Source organism: Hemicordylus capensis, chromosome 3 (genome assembly GCF_027244095.1).
Source record: "Hemicordylus capensis ecotype Gifberg chromosome 3, rHemCap1.1.pri, whole genome shotgun sequence".
Classification (NCBI taxonomy): domain Eukaryota; kingdom Metazoa; phylum Chordata; class Lepidosauria; order Squamata; family Cordylidae; genus Hemicordylus; species Hemicordylus capensis.
Genome location: NC_069659.1, coordinates 263361043 through 263379662, shown reverse-complemented (window position 1 = coordinate 263379662; position 18620 = coordinate 263361043). Strand labels below are relative to the sequence as shown.

Here is an 18620-nt window from a genome sequence, read left to right as displayed (position 1 = left end):
TTTCTTTAGCAACTTTTATCTAGAAATGCTTAACAATAGAGTATGGCTCAGACTAGATTTTATTTTAAATGTGTGTTTGGGTTTCCCCAGGTTTTTCTTTCCTTTTACAAAATTCAGCTATAGTCGTAGTAGGAGAATTCAGATCTCCCTGTGCCATTTCCCCACTGAAAATAACTCCCTGTCAAAACTCCAAGTTCAGCCATTGTGACTGGGTATGATAGGAGTTGTAGTATAAGAACATCTGGACCCAAGGTTGGGAATCCCTGTGTTATGGTATAGTTACAGTTGTTCCTCTATATGAAAAGTGTGCCTATGATTACACAATCCTCACAGACATATTTTTGGGTAGTGCAGAGCAACTCCAGTGGAAGGAAGGTTCAGCCGAGATGCATCTTCCTGGCGTGCAAGTGCATGGTTACAGGGGTGGAGCTACAATTGAGCAAGTGTGTTCAATGAACACACGCCACCTCAAGGCGGTGGACTCGGGCAAAAGAAAAAAGAAAGCTTACTGATCCACTGGTAGACTACCATAAATGGAGTGGTCCACATTTACCTTGGTGGGTACTTGAACAGACCTGGTTAAGCATGTTAATCAATGGGTTTTAGAAGTACTTAACTTGGAAAGAACAGGGAACAAAAAGACAGTGGTTAAATTCTGGATTGAGAGGACCAGAGTGAGAGAGGCAGTATAAGCAGTATAATCTTTTCAAGAGCAGAGTGGAGAAAGGGATGGGTTTGAGCCAACTAAATCATTGGACTCTGAGGGTCTTCCACTATGTGTGTGGGTTAGGGACATTGTAAATGATATACTTGCTGGAATCATTTTTATCATTTCTTCCCCTCCCCCCTCCTTTTGTTGAATAAACCTCAGTTCTGGTTAAATATATTTGAAAAGTAGCTCACGGGATTCCTACCCCCTTACCCCTGATCGAATTAGATTAGGGAGGGACTGCATGACATTAGTCTGGGATTTCAATGTATTACTCCTCACCCCTCCCATACCTAATTGAGCTCAGGCCCTACTGTCTCATTCACAACTGGAGAGGTGCTGCGTGGCAAGGGGAGGATTACACAAAAAGGTATGTAAAACATATTTAAACAAGAAAAGCAATACCTTTAATTTAAATAACTAATATAGCAGAATAAACAGAGCTAAAACAGTCCTAAAAACAATTATTTCGAATAGGTCTTCATCTGGTGCCTGAAGCATAGACATCAATAGCGCCTTCCTTGGACAGAATATCATAAGCTGGACGGCACAGCTGAAAAGGCCCTCTCCCTGGTCACCACGTGCATCACCTTTCTAGCCGGGGCTTTCATGGAAAGCCTTCCAGTGATGGCTTCAGTGCATGGGTAGAAACATGTTGGAACATGCTTCTTTCTAGTGTATTGGGCTAATTGCCCAATACACTTCCTTCTCCAAAAAAATGAATCAAATTAGCATGTGATTCATATTGCAGGAGAGATTGGTCCTCCTACATAGAGAAGCCTGGTTTTATCTTTGTCAATATAGTGACATGAGACCCCTTCAAATCACAGATAAGATCAGCCAAGGTGCGGAATGTTCAGGCTGTAAAAGTGACACCAATACATCAGGGTTATATAACATGAGTTTCTACACATGGTTCAGTAATGTAATACCAAGCCAACTGTTTCAAGGGTATCATATTCAAGAGGATCTAAAGACAGGTTGAATAAACAAAAATGAAATAGGGCACCTCTGGCAAGTTCCAACAGGCTTCAAGGAAGCTATTGGATTGAAGGCCATTATTAGAGTTGCCAGCCTTCCAGAACTGGTCTGGAGCCTCCAAGAATTGACATTAATCTCCAGATGACTGCTGAAAACAATCCTGGAGATTTTAATGGCTTGATATTGTGGGAAATGTTGGGGGAAAATATTGGGGGGGGGGGATCTCCAGGAATAGCTTTAGTCAGAGTTGGTAGCCCTAGCCATGTGGTTCCTCTACAGCACTAAGCATTATTTTAAAATTTTCTTTAAAAGCAGAATTTGGGTAGCAAACCAAAGGACATCATTGTTGGGTCAATGTCACTTCCCACTCAGCTGATCAAAAGCCTTTTCCGCATTTCATGACAAGGTCAATGAGGGATCATACCAATGTCCCGTGTCAACAATAAGAGGTTCTGCTAATATTTGCATTGCATTTCTTATAGCTGATCTTTATCTTTCTACTCCAAGAAGAGAATGAAACTTTGTGTCTTTGGAACAGGAAACAAAATTTTAAAAACTTAGAACAACAAAACCAGCATTACTTACTTACTTTGTTCAGCTATCAGATTTCAGGCACACCTCTTCAGATCCTTTCCACTATATATCCATTAGCTTTGCAAGTAATCCAGTAAGAAGAAGAATGGATTCTAATACGTCCTTTCTTTGCTTATTACTGTTGTGCGGAGGATATCTATGTGCATCAGGTAATGTTGCTAAGATTATCAACATGCTTTTTCTTTTTTCTCTTTCTTCTTCTCTCTCTCTATTTCACGCACACACAATACAGACTTTCCTACCAACTGCTAGTTTAAGAAAAGAAAGGAAGCTTGTTGCAAAGGAGAGCTATGCAGATGTGTGGCTTCTGTGACACCAGCAATTAAGTGGTATGCTCTTGACACATGCATTCTGAGCATCTTACTCTCTTCTGTGGTGTTGAGAATTTGGGGCAGAAGCATAGGGAAGCTGCAGGCGGACCTGGTTCAGCTTGCCACTGCCACCCGCCCCCCAGCCACGTCCCCTGTGTCTGACATCAGATGCAGGGTGTGTGGCACACTCGCAAACGGAGCCATGTGCCCCATTTTCAAGCATATTCCACCCAGCGCCACATTTACAGCGAGGCCGGGAGTGGCTCTCCCTGCTTTAGAAGGCCGCCTGGCCGGAAACATGGCTCCCTGCCTTTTAAAGCAGGGAGAGCCACTCCCAGTCTTGCTGCAAATGCAGCAGTGGGCAGAATATGCTTGAATATGGGCCACACAGCTCTGTTCGTGAGCGGGCCACACACCCCTGCATCCACCCCTGAATGTGGCACCCCGTTGTGCAATGTTGGCTCTGCCCTTGATTTGAGGTATGAGAGAGGGGGAAATTGACAGAAGCTGAGAAACGGCAGAAGAACAGGGGAAATTAAAACTGTTAGGATGTCCCTAACGATGAGGGATACTTACTTGGACAGTATGGCTATTATGCAAAGAGCTATGCACACCTAGTGGGAATTTTGGCCTTTCTTTCCTTTTGAAGAGTTGATTATTATTATTATTTTTTTTAAAAAAACCTGTTTTTAAAACTCTCATCATTCAGCAGTGGTTATATTTAAACCTCACTCTTATTTGTTGAACTAGTCAGTTGATTCTTTGTATCCTCACCTATGATATTTTGTTTTAGGCACTAAAACACTTGGAGAAAGTACTGTAGGGTTTCCAGATCTCAGACATTTCTAGCAGTATATGGAAGCTACATGCAGTTCTAAATTTAACCTGTTTCTTATTATGCGTGCTATAATTTGTTTAAAACAATGGAATGTTATGTATCTGAACTATAAAATAGCATAAATGTTGATGTTGGAAAGAAAAATGGACCATTTTAGGTAGTTTTTGCAATAGTTTTGTGTACAAAGCAAGCACAAATTCCTTCATCTGCTTCATATTTATACTGGCTGACAGACCAAATTATTCACAAGTAGTCCCATTGAAATGAATGGGACAAGTAAGTCATGACTAATAACCACTGCAGCCATGCTGGCAAAATTGTTTTAAGGTGATGCAAACCGCCCAGAGATGGAAGTTTGCGACAGTATACAAATATACAGACATAGAAACACACACACATAAACATATACCACTTCTCTGAAGAATTCTAGTGCTCTGGAAACTGATATACTAATTGTTATACTTTGCTTAACATTTTAAGGATAGAGCACACATATGGATGGAAAACTAAGAAACACTATTTAGGAGGAAATGATACATTTAGTTTCTTAAATGTATCCATGATATAACATTTGAAATATATTTATTTCTCACATATAGAAAATTATGGCTGACAGCCTAACGGTGCATTTGCACAAGGATGGTGAACTAGTACCAGGCTGTTGCGCTAGCTAATGGTGTGAAGGCTGGAGCTTGCATTCCAGACTAGTGTTGTGCTAGTGCAATCATGTTTGTGTTTATGCGACAAGGTGCACAACTTCTGACATACCTCAGAGGCGGGTTGTGACAGGCTGAACAGAGGCCAGCCGGCATCCTTGCTATGCCACTGGGCACTAGGACAACTTTCTTCATTGTACAAGCATGGCACTAGTCAGGATGTCGGCCACTATTTTCAAAAGGAAATCCAAATATTAACATTGTATGGTCAGCTAAAAAGACAACAATAAATCAAATCATTGGCTATGGCAAATTTTAAATGGATTCAGGTTGCTTAACATCAGACATGTGAATAGCAGAAGACATGTGGATAGTGTAAATTCTAATGTGTATTGAAATGTCTTCTTCTTTACTTTCAGAAGCAACTACAACGGAGCCACCTGGTAATTCCCTACTCAATTATTTCTGCTTAAGCATTTGTAAAGATGGGTGGGTGTATATATGTGTATGCAAGCTGGTTTTGTTCAAAGGCGGTCAAGAAATATTCTAAACAACAACTATGGGTGACAGCTTCAGGTTTTAATGGAATAATGCAGGGGTTCCCAACCTGCAGTGCTCCAGATGTTGCTGAACTAGAATGCTCTTCATCCCAGTCAATATTATTGGGGCTGGGGATTATGGGAGTCATCGTTCAGCAATATCTGGAGCTCCAGAGTTTGGGCACCCTGGTAAGAATGAGTTATGTATTGCCTGTTTGACATCTTGCCACAACACTTTAGCTCTAGTGCCACCTGGGCGCTTCCCAGACTAGACCCATTAAAATTTCTAAAGTTTCAGTTGGAAGTACTTGATCTGATAATCCTTCGCTCTTATTTTCTTGGTAAACCTTACTGAACAAAGAATTCTTGTTTAATAGTTGTGAAGTGGCCATTTATTTCTTTATTAAATCTCAGCTTTCCTTCAAGGATTTCAGAGCACCTTGTAGTCTCATAACCACCCTGTCAGTAGGTAGGCTAGAAGTCAGTGAGTTTTTACAGCTGAACGAGGGGTTTTCCACACATCAAAGCACACTACTACTCTAACCATTGCACTACAATATCTGTCAAAAATGACCTTGCAGTTGTCTTCTGCACTACCCAGAGTTATGAGGCATAACAAAGGTGCAGTTTGGATAATACTTTTATCACCTAATCTGGTTCACGTAATTAAGAAGAAAGATCTGCATGAGCACTCTTGTTTTGATCTATCTATCTATCTATCTATCTATCTATCTATCTATCTATCTATCTATCAAATTTATACCCCACCCAAACTTACATCTCTGGGCTGCCAACAGCAATTAAAACACATATAAAAGTTAAAACAGTTATATATACATATAACACATATAAAGTTAAAACAATACAATGATTTAAAACCATAAAATTAAACAAGCAGTGGGGCTATTCACACAATTGTAGATAATCGGGCTAGCCTCCGCTAGGCCGATTTTCTACAGTTGTGAGAACCACCTGGCTTGGCTGTGAGCCTAGTGGTTCTTGAATGGATAACCCGCTCAAGTAGCGCGCCCCTAAAACCAGGTTTGCGGAGCAAGAGCTTTGCAAACCCAGTTATTTTTGTTACGATTAGCCACGGTGTGGCTCTGAGGCACAGTTACTCAGGAGTAGACCCCCGGTAGAAAAACAGCCTCCCGGCTCAGGGGTCTCCCCAGCGCAGGGCATACTGGTGCTTCCGGGGGCCACGCGGCCCACAAACTCTCCAGCCCTCGCCGGCTCTGTCACGTGGTGTAGTGGTTAGAGTGCTGGACTAGGACCGGGGAGACTCGAGTTCAAATCCCCATTCAGCCATGATACTAGCTGGATGACTCTGGGCCAGTCACTTCTCTCTCAGCCTAACCTACTTCACAGGGTTGTTGTGAAAGAGAAACTCGAGTATGTAGTACACCGCTCTGGGCTCCTTGGAGGAAGAGCGGGATATAAATGTAAAATCATCATCATCATCATCATCATCATCATCATCATCATGTGGGCAGCTGATCCAGCCGCCCAGGGCTCCCGCCCTTAGCCTGCTCTCCCTGCTGAGCTCCCCAAACTGGGTCTCACTGATCATGAGACCTCGCTCAGTATTTTTTATTTAAAAACCTGAGAAAGCTTGGGTAAAAAACGGGGGTTTCAAATGCTTTTTAAAATAGCCAGAGATGGGAAGGATCATAACTCAGCAGGGAGCGCATTCCACCAATTAGGGGCAGCAACTGAGAAGGCCCGTCTCTGTGTGACCACCAAATGAGTTGGCGATAACTGGAGATGGACCTCCTCAGATGACCTCAATGGGCAGTGGGGTTCGTAGAGAAAAAGACACTCTCTTAAATACCCAGGACCTAAGCCGTTTAGGGCTTTATAAGTTATAACTAGCACTTTGTATTTTGCCCGGAAACCTATCGGCAGCCAGTGTAATTCCATCAACAAAGGAATAATGTGGTCTCTCCAAGATGGCCTGAAGACCAACTTGGCTGCCACATTCTGAACCAACTGAAGTTTCCGGACTACATACAAAGGCAGCCCCATGTAGAGCACATTACAGAAGTCCAGTCTGGAGGTTACCAACAAATGTACCACTGTTTTGAGGTCATTGATCTCGAGAAACGGGCGCAGCTGGCGTATCAGCCAAAGCTGATAAGAAGCAACACTGGCCACTGACTCAACTTGAGATACCAGGGAGAGGTGTGGATCCAGGAGTACTCCCAGACAGCAGAATTGTTCCTTCTAGGGAAGTGTGACCACATCCAGAACAGGTAGATCAAAATCATCTCTGGAGTTCTGACCCCACACAATAAGTACTTCCGTCTTATCTGGATTCAGTTTCAGTTTATTCTCCCTCATCCATTACTGCTTCCAGGCAGGCATTTAGGGAGGATATGACACCAACAGTAACAGCAACACCTCCAGACACGAACACCAACAGCAACACATAATAAATAAATATCCTGGGAAGACATGAGGGTATCTGGGAAAGATGTCAAGATGGGCACATACTTGGTGGACCCCCCTTAGTCAGATGTGTCTCAGTGACATTGTACAAAGTGACTTCAGGGCACGCGGCAAGTTTCAGATAATGTGTGGCAGCAGGATGGAGACGGAAGAACTTGGGATGACTCAGTTTTATGCTGCTCATCAAACCAGGTATATTACACTTTTGATATTTTCATTTGCTCAGTGGTGCTCAGGAGCTATGATCCATGACATTTGCTTTGTTCAGTTTGAGAATTTCTAAAAGTTGTTCATTTATGCCAAAGGAGTCACTCCCATACGACTGGTCAATGGAAGAAACAGTTGCCAAGGTCTCCTTGAGGTATATCGTGATGGCAGCTGGGGAACCGTCTGTGATGATTCTTGGGACATAAACGATGCACAAGTTGTGTGCAGACAGCTTGGCTGTGGGCTGGCCCTCTCAGCACCAGGAAATGCCAATTTTAGTCAAGGTTCAGGAAGAATTCTTCTGGATGATGTGAACTGCAGAGGGAATGAATCTTCCATTGGGCAGTGTTCCCACAGAGGATGGGGGGTTCACAACTGCAACCATAATGAAGATGCTGGAGTAATTTGCTCAGGTATTCTTGGATTGTTCATGCTAATTTAGGATTCCTAATTAAAGTAGAAAGCTCTCAATCCTGGAATGAGATTGTAACTCAGAAGAGTGTATATATAAATAATGTACTTGGGGGGAACACTAATGAGGCTTGCAGTTAGTGGCTTACAGACCACCCAGTGCCCATGGAACAGGGATGTATGGAAGCAGTTTCTCTACTCGTTCTCATTTCCCTTTCCTCTTTTCTAGCATTTAGGGAAAGAGTGATTGTCCCTTCTTTATTTCAGTTAGAAAAGGTTTGGGAGCTGCTCACAGATTGGTGGGGAGGCAGCACCAGCTGCTTGTGCAGTGGAATTCAAATGAATGAGAATAAAGCCTGTGAGGGATAGTATTTCTGTACTCAGACTTCTGTGTGTACACAAGTTGGATGAGGACCTTCAAAAAGAAATATTAACAGTATTAATATTATTTGCAAATTTTAACAAAAACTTGTTAAAATCCGGGTTATGCCTTCCATCCACCCATTGGGGACTACCACCCAGCATAACCCACTCTGGGTCACCCTGGTGCCACCAAGCGGAATTATAAGGCTGCTGAAATGCCCATTAATCCCTATGGGGGAAAGCTTAATAATGTGTGAACAAACAATTTTTTAAAAACTCGCCTTTGCCCAATTTCTTTGAAATTTGGATGATAGCTTCCACCCATTGGACACTACCACCCAAACCACTTCGGCCACAAGATTGAAGTCCGAATCTTCATATTTTTTCAGGTCCACATCTGGGGTGATTTGTTTTGTACCTGAATCTGGGCACCTGAGCACAGGGGTGATTTGCTCTGACTACAAATTAGCTAGATTCGGGTACAAATCGTTTTGTACCCAACCAGTTATGATCTAACTGGGAGCTGCAGCAGATAGATGACTTGAACATATTAGCCAAAGATGACAACATTCATGTTGAAAGGGATCTGGTGAATGTGTACAAGAAGTTTCCTTTTTTGAGTTCCTGGGGCAAATGTAAATCTTGAATTTTTGCAAACATGAACCATACTTTTTGAAGCTAAAGTTTTTACAATATACAGTGAATTTTAGTTTTAAAAGCAGTATATAAATGAGCTTAATAATTATTGAATTATTTGTAGTTGGTTTTAATTTCAAGGTTGCTTTAGTAAATGTTGTTGGCAAATATAGTCAACCACATCACTAGAACCAGCTTGGTTCAAGATTTAGTGTGACTTCATTATATACAGTATAAGGAGTGATAAGTTGCCAAAACCTTATCAGAAATATGAGAATTGTTTTCTTTAAAGGCTAAATTTTCCTGGTAGTTTCCCCTGCAGCTCCCTTGCGCCTGGTTAATGGGCCCAACAGATGTGAAGGCCGCCTTGAGGTGTACCATGATAGCAGCTGGGGAACGGTCTGTGATGACAATTGGGACATAAGTGATGCCAAGGTAGTCTGCAGAGAACTTGGATGTGGAGCTCCGCTGTCGGCACCAGGGAATGCAAGGTTTGGTCAAGGCTCAGGAAATATCGTCCTGGATGATGTACAGTGCAGGGGAAATGAATCTTCCCTATCTCAATGCCTTCACTCACCCTGGGGAACCCACAACTGTGGCCATCACGAAGATGCAGGTGTCATCTGTCATTCAGGTATCCCTAGAATAACCTGTTATATACGTAAATCTGTTTCTTAAACTTGCAAATCAAATTTGATTTTTTAAATCTTTGTAGGTTGCTATGGTAATATCATGAAATTTCGGAACAAGAATATATCAATGCAATGTCCAATTTTGTTCAAAGGCTGCGTGGATGACCTCATATATAATTTTAATTAAATTTATGTACATTTAGAATTTAGCCATTCTTCATTTAAATACAGCATGTATACATTGTATACAAAATACAGAATGTTTATGTGTTGTACACAACGTACAGAATTTTTACATTGTTCATTTAAATTTCATATTTGATGGGTAGAATCTGTCAAATAATGATCATTCTTGTCTAAATCTTTGGAAATTTAATTTGACACGTCTAGGTATTAAAATGAATAAATATTTGTTTGCCTGGTCTTGTGCAGTTTGACAACATAGATTATTGTTTTCTTTCAAATTTTATCTATTTGGTATTTCCAGCAGAAATATCCTTGCGCCTAGTTAATGGAAGCCGCAGGTGCGAAGGCCGCCTTGAAGTGTTCCATGATGGCTCCTGGGGAACAGTCTGTGATGATCTCTGGGACATAAGGGATGCGGATGTGGTATGCAGAGAGCTTGGATGTGGATCCGGCCAATCAGCTCCAGGAGGTGCCCGGTTTGGTCAAGGCTCAGGCAGTATCCTGCTCGACAGCGTGCAGTGCAGCGGAAACGAATCTTCCCTGTCTCAGTGCTCTCATGCACCATGGGGCACACATGACTGCAGCCATCAGGAAGATGCTGGTGTCGTCTGCTCAGGTATCCCTAAAGGATTCTAACCAGCTTTCAAGATAAATTCAATTTTTGAGCCCTTGCAGATCTTTGGGGGAGACTTAGTATGGAAAACATAAAGCAAACTCCTACCACAGTATTCATTCTAATAACCAGACTTAATGAACAGTCTAATTTACTAATATACAAGGTAATCACCTGCACAGAGTTCATGGATTCATGACAAACATGATATTTTACTGGTCATCCTTGCTGGCGATTCAAGGAGGATCAGGATGGAAGGCATCCCATTTACTGGGTAGTTTGCTCCATAAAGATGTGTTTGGTCTCTTATTTTTAAGCTTATTGTAGATTACGATCAGATGGTAACCTATTGTAGATATCTGAAGATATTTCTTGTGAATTCAAAGATCCATTCGGAGCAGTGTTTAATAGGAGCACCTGTAAACCTATCTTTGAAGTTTCATTAAGTGAAATGTTGGTGGCAGATCTAGCTAAACACATCACTATGACCAGCTTCCTTCAAGACTTAGTGTAGCTCAGCTATGTATACAGAGCTGTATACCTTTTGTCTCTTGCCTAGCTAGACCTAATGGAGACGTGATTATTCTAACTTTAAAAAGCTATTTTTTGTTTGTACTTTCCAATGAAGCTCCCTTGCACCTAGGGACGGGCCTGCTGACCACGTCCGGTGGCAGAATGAGGGCTACTTCTAAGGTTTCTTCTAGCAGCCCACCCTCCCCATGAATGGCTTGCAAAGGAAGGAAGGTGAACTGGCACCATTCTTCCTTCAATCCCCCCTTCTTTTCATTTTCTGTTCAGAAGGAGAAGACATCTGAGAGAACGAAGGATCTAGCAATCCGCTTCAAACCGGATTTAAGAGGAGAAGGAAGGAATGTTGGTGGTGTCATTTGTTGCTCTGCTAGGCCGCAACATGTCAGGGCTTGGCATTAATCGGCTCCTTAATTTTTCTTTTCTTTCGTAAAAAGAAAAATATCACTTGTATTTATTACTTACAGAGTCTCTAGAACACTATTATGTTTTCTATTCTTAATTGCTAACATGACTACGCCCTCTGTTACTGATGTCAGATGCAGGGGTGTGGCTGGTGTGGCAGGGGCAGGAAGCAGCAGGCTAGACAGCGGCCTGCCAGCAACCTTGCTACACCACTGGGCACTAGGACAACTTTCTTCATTGCACAAGCACAGCATTAGTCAGGATGTATGTTCTGTAGTTTCAGTTTTGATGGAAAGGTTTCATGTGCCATCTAGTTTAAAAAGTTTTTCACCTACTTAATTCATATTTAGTCTTCATTTTAATGATGTATATACTGTATTTGTAATCCCAGTTAGTTCAAGATTTATTTCTGCTTTACCTGATATAAAAATGCAAGACATTTTATATCACTTTCTTTAAAAATGATACTAATATTTTGCTTGTCTTAAAGAGCGCTCATTGAGACTGGTTAATGGAAGCAGCAGGTGCGAAGGCCGCCTTGAAGTATTTCATGATGGCAGTTGGGGAACTGTCTGTGATGACCTTTGGGATGTGGAGGATGCAAATGTGGTATGCAGAGAACTTGGATGCGGACGAGGCATTAGAGCCCTACCTAACGCTCACTTTGGTCAAGGCTCAGGCAGCATTGTCCTTGATAATGTACAGTGCCATGGAAATGAATCTTCCCTGACTCTGTGCTCACATGCACCTTGGGGCAATCATAATTGTGGCCATCATGAAGATGCTGGTGTCATCTGCTCAGGTATTCCTAGTTCAGTATAACTTCCTTCTAAATCAAATGCAGTGTTTGTGTTTTTGGTTGCTCTGCTCATTACATAGAGACCTTTGACTGGTGCTCTCAAAGTATGGAGCTTACTTTAAATCAGTCTGAAAGTGAAAGTATTCAATAACACAAACACATACTTTGGATGAGACCTTTCAACCAGAGGTGCCTGGGGATTTTTTTGTTTTATTTTTGGCAAAAACAACCATAAGGGGTGGAGGAGTGGGGAGTAGGGAGGTCTTGAACAGACTGGGAGCAGGCGCACAAAACTGGCTGGCCCAGTGCCGTTCCAATCCAACACACGGAACCAGCTGACCCGGAGTGGTTTGGGTCTGTACAGGACTCAAACCTGACTGGACCAATTCAGTTTGGCACCCCTTCAAAAACAAACAAACCCCAGTTTGGTCTGGTGGGGTTCATGATTTTTTTTGGGGGGGGGGAATCTTTTTTACCATCAGCCCCTTTGAAGGGCTTCCTCTAGGCCACAGGGTGTGTGTGTGTGTGTGTTCTGTGAAGGTTCCCCCTCCCCCCGCCAGCCTCGGTCATCACTGCCATGGCCGGTTCAGCTGCTTTTTTGTGGCAGGGTGGCCATTTTGTCTGCCACCACGCATGCACAAATGGCTTCTGTGAGGCCTGGCATGTCCCAGGGCCTTGCAGAGGCCATTTGTGCATGCGGTGGCAGACAAAATGGCTGCTGTGCAAACAGGCAAAAATAAGTGGCCGAATGGCTGCAGCGGTGATGACCGAGGCTGGCAGGGTAGGGGGAACCTTCATACACACACACACACACACACACAGCCTAGAGGAAGCCCTCCATCCAAGGGGCTAAAGGTTATATATGCCCCTGAGGCAATTATTTTGCTTCAGGCCAGTAATTTTCAGCAGGAAATTGAAATGTAGAAGACAAGTGAATCCAAAAGTTGTGTATGTGATCAAAGTGTTTCAGATTGCTCTCTTTTCAGAGGATCTTATGGATCCTTGTTGACAGCCTTCCTTAAGGTATGTCATTTGTTTGAAGGATAAATAAAATCCACAGAAAAAGGAGCAATCCAAAATGCACTGGGTACATACAACTTGGTGGGGAGTGCACTTTAAGAAGTACTCTCTCATTTGCTTCTTTCCTTTTCAGTGCTTCCTGTTACCATGTTTGCAGAGGCATATCTAGGGGAAATAGTGCCTAGGGCAAGCACTGAAATTGCACCCCCTGTCCAAACATCTGACACCCATCTTTCAGATAACTTTACCATAGTATCAGCTGAAAAATACAAGTCAAGCTCATTAATCTTTTAATATTTTAAAAACTATTTAGCAGTGGACGTAGCCAGACCAAAAAATGCTGGAAAACTACAAATTTCAGTATGCGGTGGCTCATGAAATACCCAAATACTATGTTGAGGTGTACTTGGAAAACTAATCAGAAATGCGTGTCTAATTCCTTACTATGCATTTCAGCATCACTATTACATAATTTTTAAAAATAAATGCAGAATTTGACTTTTCCCAGATACTCTGAAAATAATTAAAGGATATGCAGAGTAAAGTGTATCACAGCTTGGAATATATTCTAGTATTTCAGAAAGACAGTTGAAATGAGAGAAAGAGAGCAAGAAACTCTCAGTGGGCCTTAATACTAAAGATTTCACACTGATTCAGAGACAAACTCGCCATTAATAGCCATATTATTAAGAAATCACATTTCACTCACTTATCACAATAAGCAAAGTAAGAGCAAATGAATACAATCCGAACTCATAAGCTTCAGCTCAGTATTCGCAAGCCCTGATTCTCTGTACATAGTGCCAAACTGAATATGTGTACAGTAACGTATTAAATTAAATTAATTTTTTTTAACCTATAGCCCCTTCAGGGGGCTTGCTAAAGGCCATGGGGGGTCTGCAAAGGTTCTCCCTCCCCCCGCTGGCCTCTTAATTCACTGCTGTAGCCCAGGATGAGGGCTTCACAGGGACCATTCGAGCATGGGCAGTGGCCATTTAAATTTTTTTTAAAAAAATAAATGGCCGCCAAAAACAAAATGGCCACCGCTCAGGCTCAATTGCCCTCTGTGAGGCCTGGCATGGCCATTTGAGCATGCATGGTGGCCATTTTGTTTTCAGCAGACATTTTTAATTTTTTCTTTCATTTAAAAAAATGGCACCCCCTTCAAGTGGCGCCCGGGGCACGTGCCCAGCCTGTCCTACCCTAGATACGCCCCTGCACGTTTGCTCAGGCCTGTGGTTACTATCATGCACTGTGACTATGCTTTTGATCTGTGTGGGAATGACAAAATTGCCGCAAATTGGGTACAAACATGGATACAGCAATAAGAATTTTTAGTATGGTTATTTTGGATAAAGACAGATCAGATTGAAAGTACCCAAAACAGAGCAAAGGAGCCGAGGGCAGATTTCTTCAGGGGAGAAAGATTACATTTATTAAAGAACATAAGTACACAAGATAGAGCAGTCATTAGCAACCACTTGGAGGGCCAGACAGAAGTGGCAAACTTCAAACTGTACAGTGCACAGGGAATGAATCTTATATTGGGCAATGTCCACACAGAGGATGGAGGAGTCACATTTGCAACCATAATGAAGATGCTTGAGTAATCTGCTCAGGTATTCTTGGATTGCTTGTTCTAGTCTTGTCTTTTTATTCATTATAAATGGCCTGATCAGGAGGGAGAGAGAGGGAGATATATGTCTCCAATGTAACTAAACAGTCAATTCTGGATGTGAATCTGAGGTGGCCACTCAAAGCTGTATATATGAAACACTTGGAAGTTTTTCACATTCAGCTTTTAGTTTGCATCACCTCCTGGATGGTGGAGGTGCATTAACATACAGGCCAAATGTACCCCGAAGGCCTGCGAGCTATCAGGAAACACGTCACACACAATTCTGCGGTTTTAAATTGTGTGTTAGTGTGTAGCCCGATTTATATCCAGATTAAAAAAGAAATCCACTTTTTGCATCAGTTTTGGGAGCAACATTGAACTCACAGTAAAGCCTCTCATTAAACCTGATAAGAAAACAGCCTTACAACTAGTATTTCAATTCTGCTTTTTGTAATGACAAATGCCCTTTCCCCATGTTATCTTTGCATTCAGTAAGACCTGTGTGGAGAGAAGTAGCCACCAGCATATACAACACAATCGTACTGACTGAAAAGACCCCTGAACAACTTACTGTACATGCTGAGGGCTCCTCCACATGTGTTTAGGCATCTCACAAAAATCAGAACTCTCAAATGCATGTGATTGCTTTTTCATTTATGGCTGGCTTTTTAGAAAATGTCCAATGAGCATATGCCACAAGGCTGCTGCCTTTCTCGTTCATTATATGTGTGGATAAGCTGCAAATATTAATTGAATACATGACCAAATCAGACACCAGGAACCAAGGTGATAGGTCTAATGATTCTGACATTGATGGGAACTCTAAGGCAAGTGACATCTCCTTTGTTCACGAGAGATTAATAAGGAGTTAAAACAGAGATGAAAGGTCAGGTTATTACATTTGGCTCTAAGGGTGTGCACTCTTCATGTCCAGATGGTAACCCTTGCCTCTGCTATCCTAGAACTGGACAATTTATTCCATTGGAAATGTGTCCAAGTCCCAAAATGTGTCCAAGCCCCTGGAGAGAAGGGAAGACTAAATGCAGTCTATATTCCCCAACATTTGACTGATGCTGCTGGAAGTTTCTTTGCAATGGCCTAAATCCATGCAGTGCCACTGGGATGGAGAATCATATGCTTGGACCACGGTATATGGACAGACTTGTATTGGGACCTCATTTTTGAAAAGCTTGTAACACTCTAACATATTTCTTATTTTCAGGCAATACAGAAGTGATAGAACCTGGTAAGACTTTTATTCTTGATTATTTTATTACTTCAACAGTTATACTATAGTCCAGTTAGAAGCTATCCCCCTGACTGCATAGATAATTGTGAATCCCAGTTCAGGACTGCATAGATCTAGCTTTCTCAGATAATTTTCATATGGCACGATTCACTGTTTTGGAGAGGCCATGGGGGCTGGGATTAGGCTCAGCCCAAAGAACTGATAGATGCAATGCATGTCTTATTTAAGAGAACCCTGCAAATGCTGCCCAGGACCAGGACCAGGCCTGCCATGAAGCAGGTTGAAGTGACCACGTACTGTGGCAGAATGAGAGCTACTTCTGAGGCTCATTCTAGCAGCCCACCCTCTCCATGAATGGCCTGCAAAGGAAGGAAGGTGAACTGGCACCATTCTTCCTTCCATACCCCCTTCCTTCCTTTTCTGCTCGGGAGGAGAAGACATTTGAGAGAAGGAAGGAACTAGCAGTGCTATTAGAATGGGGCAAAAGAGGAGAAGGAAGGGACATTGGGGGTGTCATTTGTTGCTCTGCAAGGCCGCAGCATGTCAGGGGCTGGCAGAGAGGAGAGCTGTTCTTGTGGTAGCAAGCATGACTTTTCCCCATAGCTAAGCAGGGTCTGCCCTGGTTGCATATGAATGGGAGACTTGATGTTTGAGCACTGCAAGATATTCCCCTCAGGGGATGAAGCCGCTCTGGGAAGAGCAGAAGGTTTCAAGTTCCCTCTCTGGCTTCTCCAAGATAGGGCTGAGAGAGATTCCTGCCTGCAACCTTGGAGAAGCCACTGCCAGTCTGTGAAGACAATCCTGAGCTAGATAGACCAATGGTCTGACTCAGTATATGGCAGCTTCCTATGTTCCTATTAATCAGCTCCTTACTTTTATTCTTTTGTAAAAAGAAACAATAGCACATGCATTTATTACTTACAGAGTCTCTCAAACACCATTACATTTCCTATTCTTAATTACATATTACTTTCACTGAACTGCGAAGCTTATGAGATTGAATTCTGCAGATGTGTCTTAGTGACATTGTGCAAAACTGCATCAGGGCACAATGTAAGTTATGCCAGGCCATGAGAACAGCAGGATTTGGGGTGGTCCAGTTTTATACCACTCTAAAACACCATCAACTACATATATATGATTTCCCATGTTTATTGACTATGGTTCCAGCACAATTTTCAGTCTGTGCAGTTAGTGTGGCTGTGGCCATAGCCATGTAGCCAGCAGTGGTCTGTACCCAGAAATGGTCCCTTCCACAGATGCATCTTGTTGACCCCATTTGAAGCTCCAGCAGAGCACAACTAGACTGGATGCACATGACCTGTATAATTAGCACAGGACAGCCAAACGGAGGATGTCTCTGTTTTGTGTCATCCCATAACACAATAAAAAAGTGAACATTCTGTTTTTAATATTTTCATCCACTTGATGGGAAAAGTTAGATCAATCACATTTGCTTTGATAAGTGTGAAAATTAAAAAGGATTGTAATGTATTTCCAAATGACCCACTCCCATACAGCTAGTCAATGGAAGAAACAGTTGACAAGGTCTCCTTTCCTAATGTGGCCACGCCCCCTGTGACTGACGTCAGATGCCGGGATGTGGCAGGGGTGGCAAGGCCCGGACAGGTGCCCGCCGGCATCCTTGCTACGCCACTAGGCACTAGGACAACTTTCTTCATTGCCCAAGCACAGCATTACTCAGGATATTGGCCACTATTTTCAAAAGGAAATCCAATAATAACATTGTATGGTCAGATACAAAGACTACAATAAATCAAATCATTGGCTATGGCAAATTTTAAATTGATTCTGGTAGCTTAACATCAGACATCTATTTTTACTTATTGTTGAATTTATATACTGTTATTCATTAAAATAATCTCAAAGCAGTTGACAAAATAATTAAAACAATTCTTAAATGTACAGATGATCTCAAAAATTAAGATACATAATACAGAAGTACAGATTATTTAAATATTAAAATAATCTCTATATAAAAATTTAATAACCCATAAATCATCATCATCATCATCAAAATTAGCACAAAGCAAAAGCAGTAAAAAACAATACCCTCATTCAAAAGCATGGGTGAAGAGCCATATCTGCTAGAATAAGACATGTGGATAGTGTAAATTCTAATGTGTATTGATATGTCTTCTTCTTTACTTTCAGAAGCAACTACAACGGAACCACCTGGTAATTCCCTACTCAATTATTTCTGCTTAAGCATTTGTAGAGATGGGTGTATATATCTGCATACAAGCTGGGGTTTTTGTTGTTGTTGTTGTTGTTGAAAGGCAGTCAAGAAATAATCTAAACAACAACTAGGGGTGTCAGCTTCAGGTTTTAATGGAATAATGCAGGGGTTCCCAACCTGTGCTGCTCCAGATGTTGCTGAACTAGAATTCTCTTTATCCCAGCCAATATTATTGGGGCCAGGGATTATGGGAGCAGTGTTCAACAATGTCTGGAGCACCAGAGGTTGGGTACCCTGGTAAGAATGGGTTATGTATTGCCTGTTTGACATCTTGCCACAACACTTTAGCTCTAGTGCCACCTGGGCGCATTCCAGACTAGACCCATTAGAATTTCTATTTAGCTGGAAGTACTTGATCTGATAATTCTTCGCTCTTATTTTCTTGGTAAACCTTACTGAACAAAGAATTCTTGTTTAATAGTTGTGAAGTGGCCATTTATTTCTTTATTAAATCTCAGCTTTCCTTCAAGTATTTCAGAGCACCTTGTAGCCTCATAACCACCCTGTCAGTAGGTAGGCTAGAAGTCAGTGAGATATACAGCTGAACTAGGAGTTCTCCACACATCAAAGCACACTACTACTCTAACCATTGCCCTACACTATCTGTCAAAAATGAC

General features: G+C 42.0%; 1 protein-coding gene across 1 annotated transcript in view; it reads left to right on the top strand.

Moving 5' to 3' along the window:
* The window catches only part of DMBT1 (deleted in malignant brain tumors 1), a 92766-nt gene that overhangs the window by 5883 nt on the left and 68263 nt on the right, over positions 1-18620 (top strand). The window contains 5 exon segments of the mRNA XM_053308984.1: positions 7382-7696; positions 9004-9327; positions 9813-9934; positions 10923-11001; positions 11548-11868. Of these exon segments, the coding sequence (XP_053164959.1) occupies positions 7382-7696; positions 9004-9327; positions 9813-9934; positions 10923-11001; positions 11548-11868 (1161 nt within the window).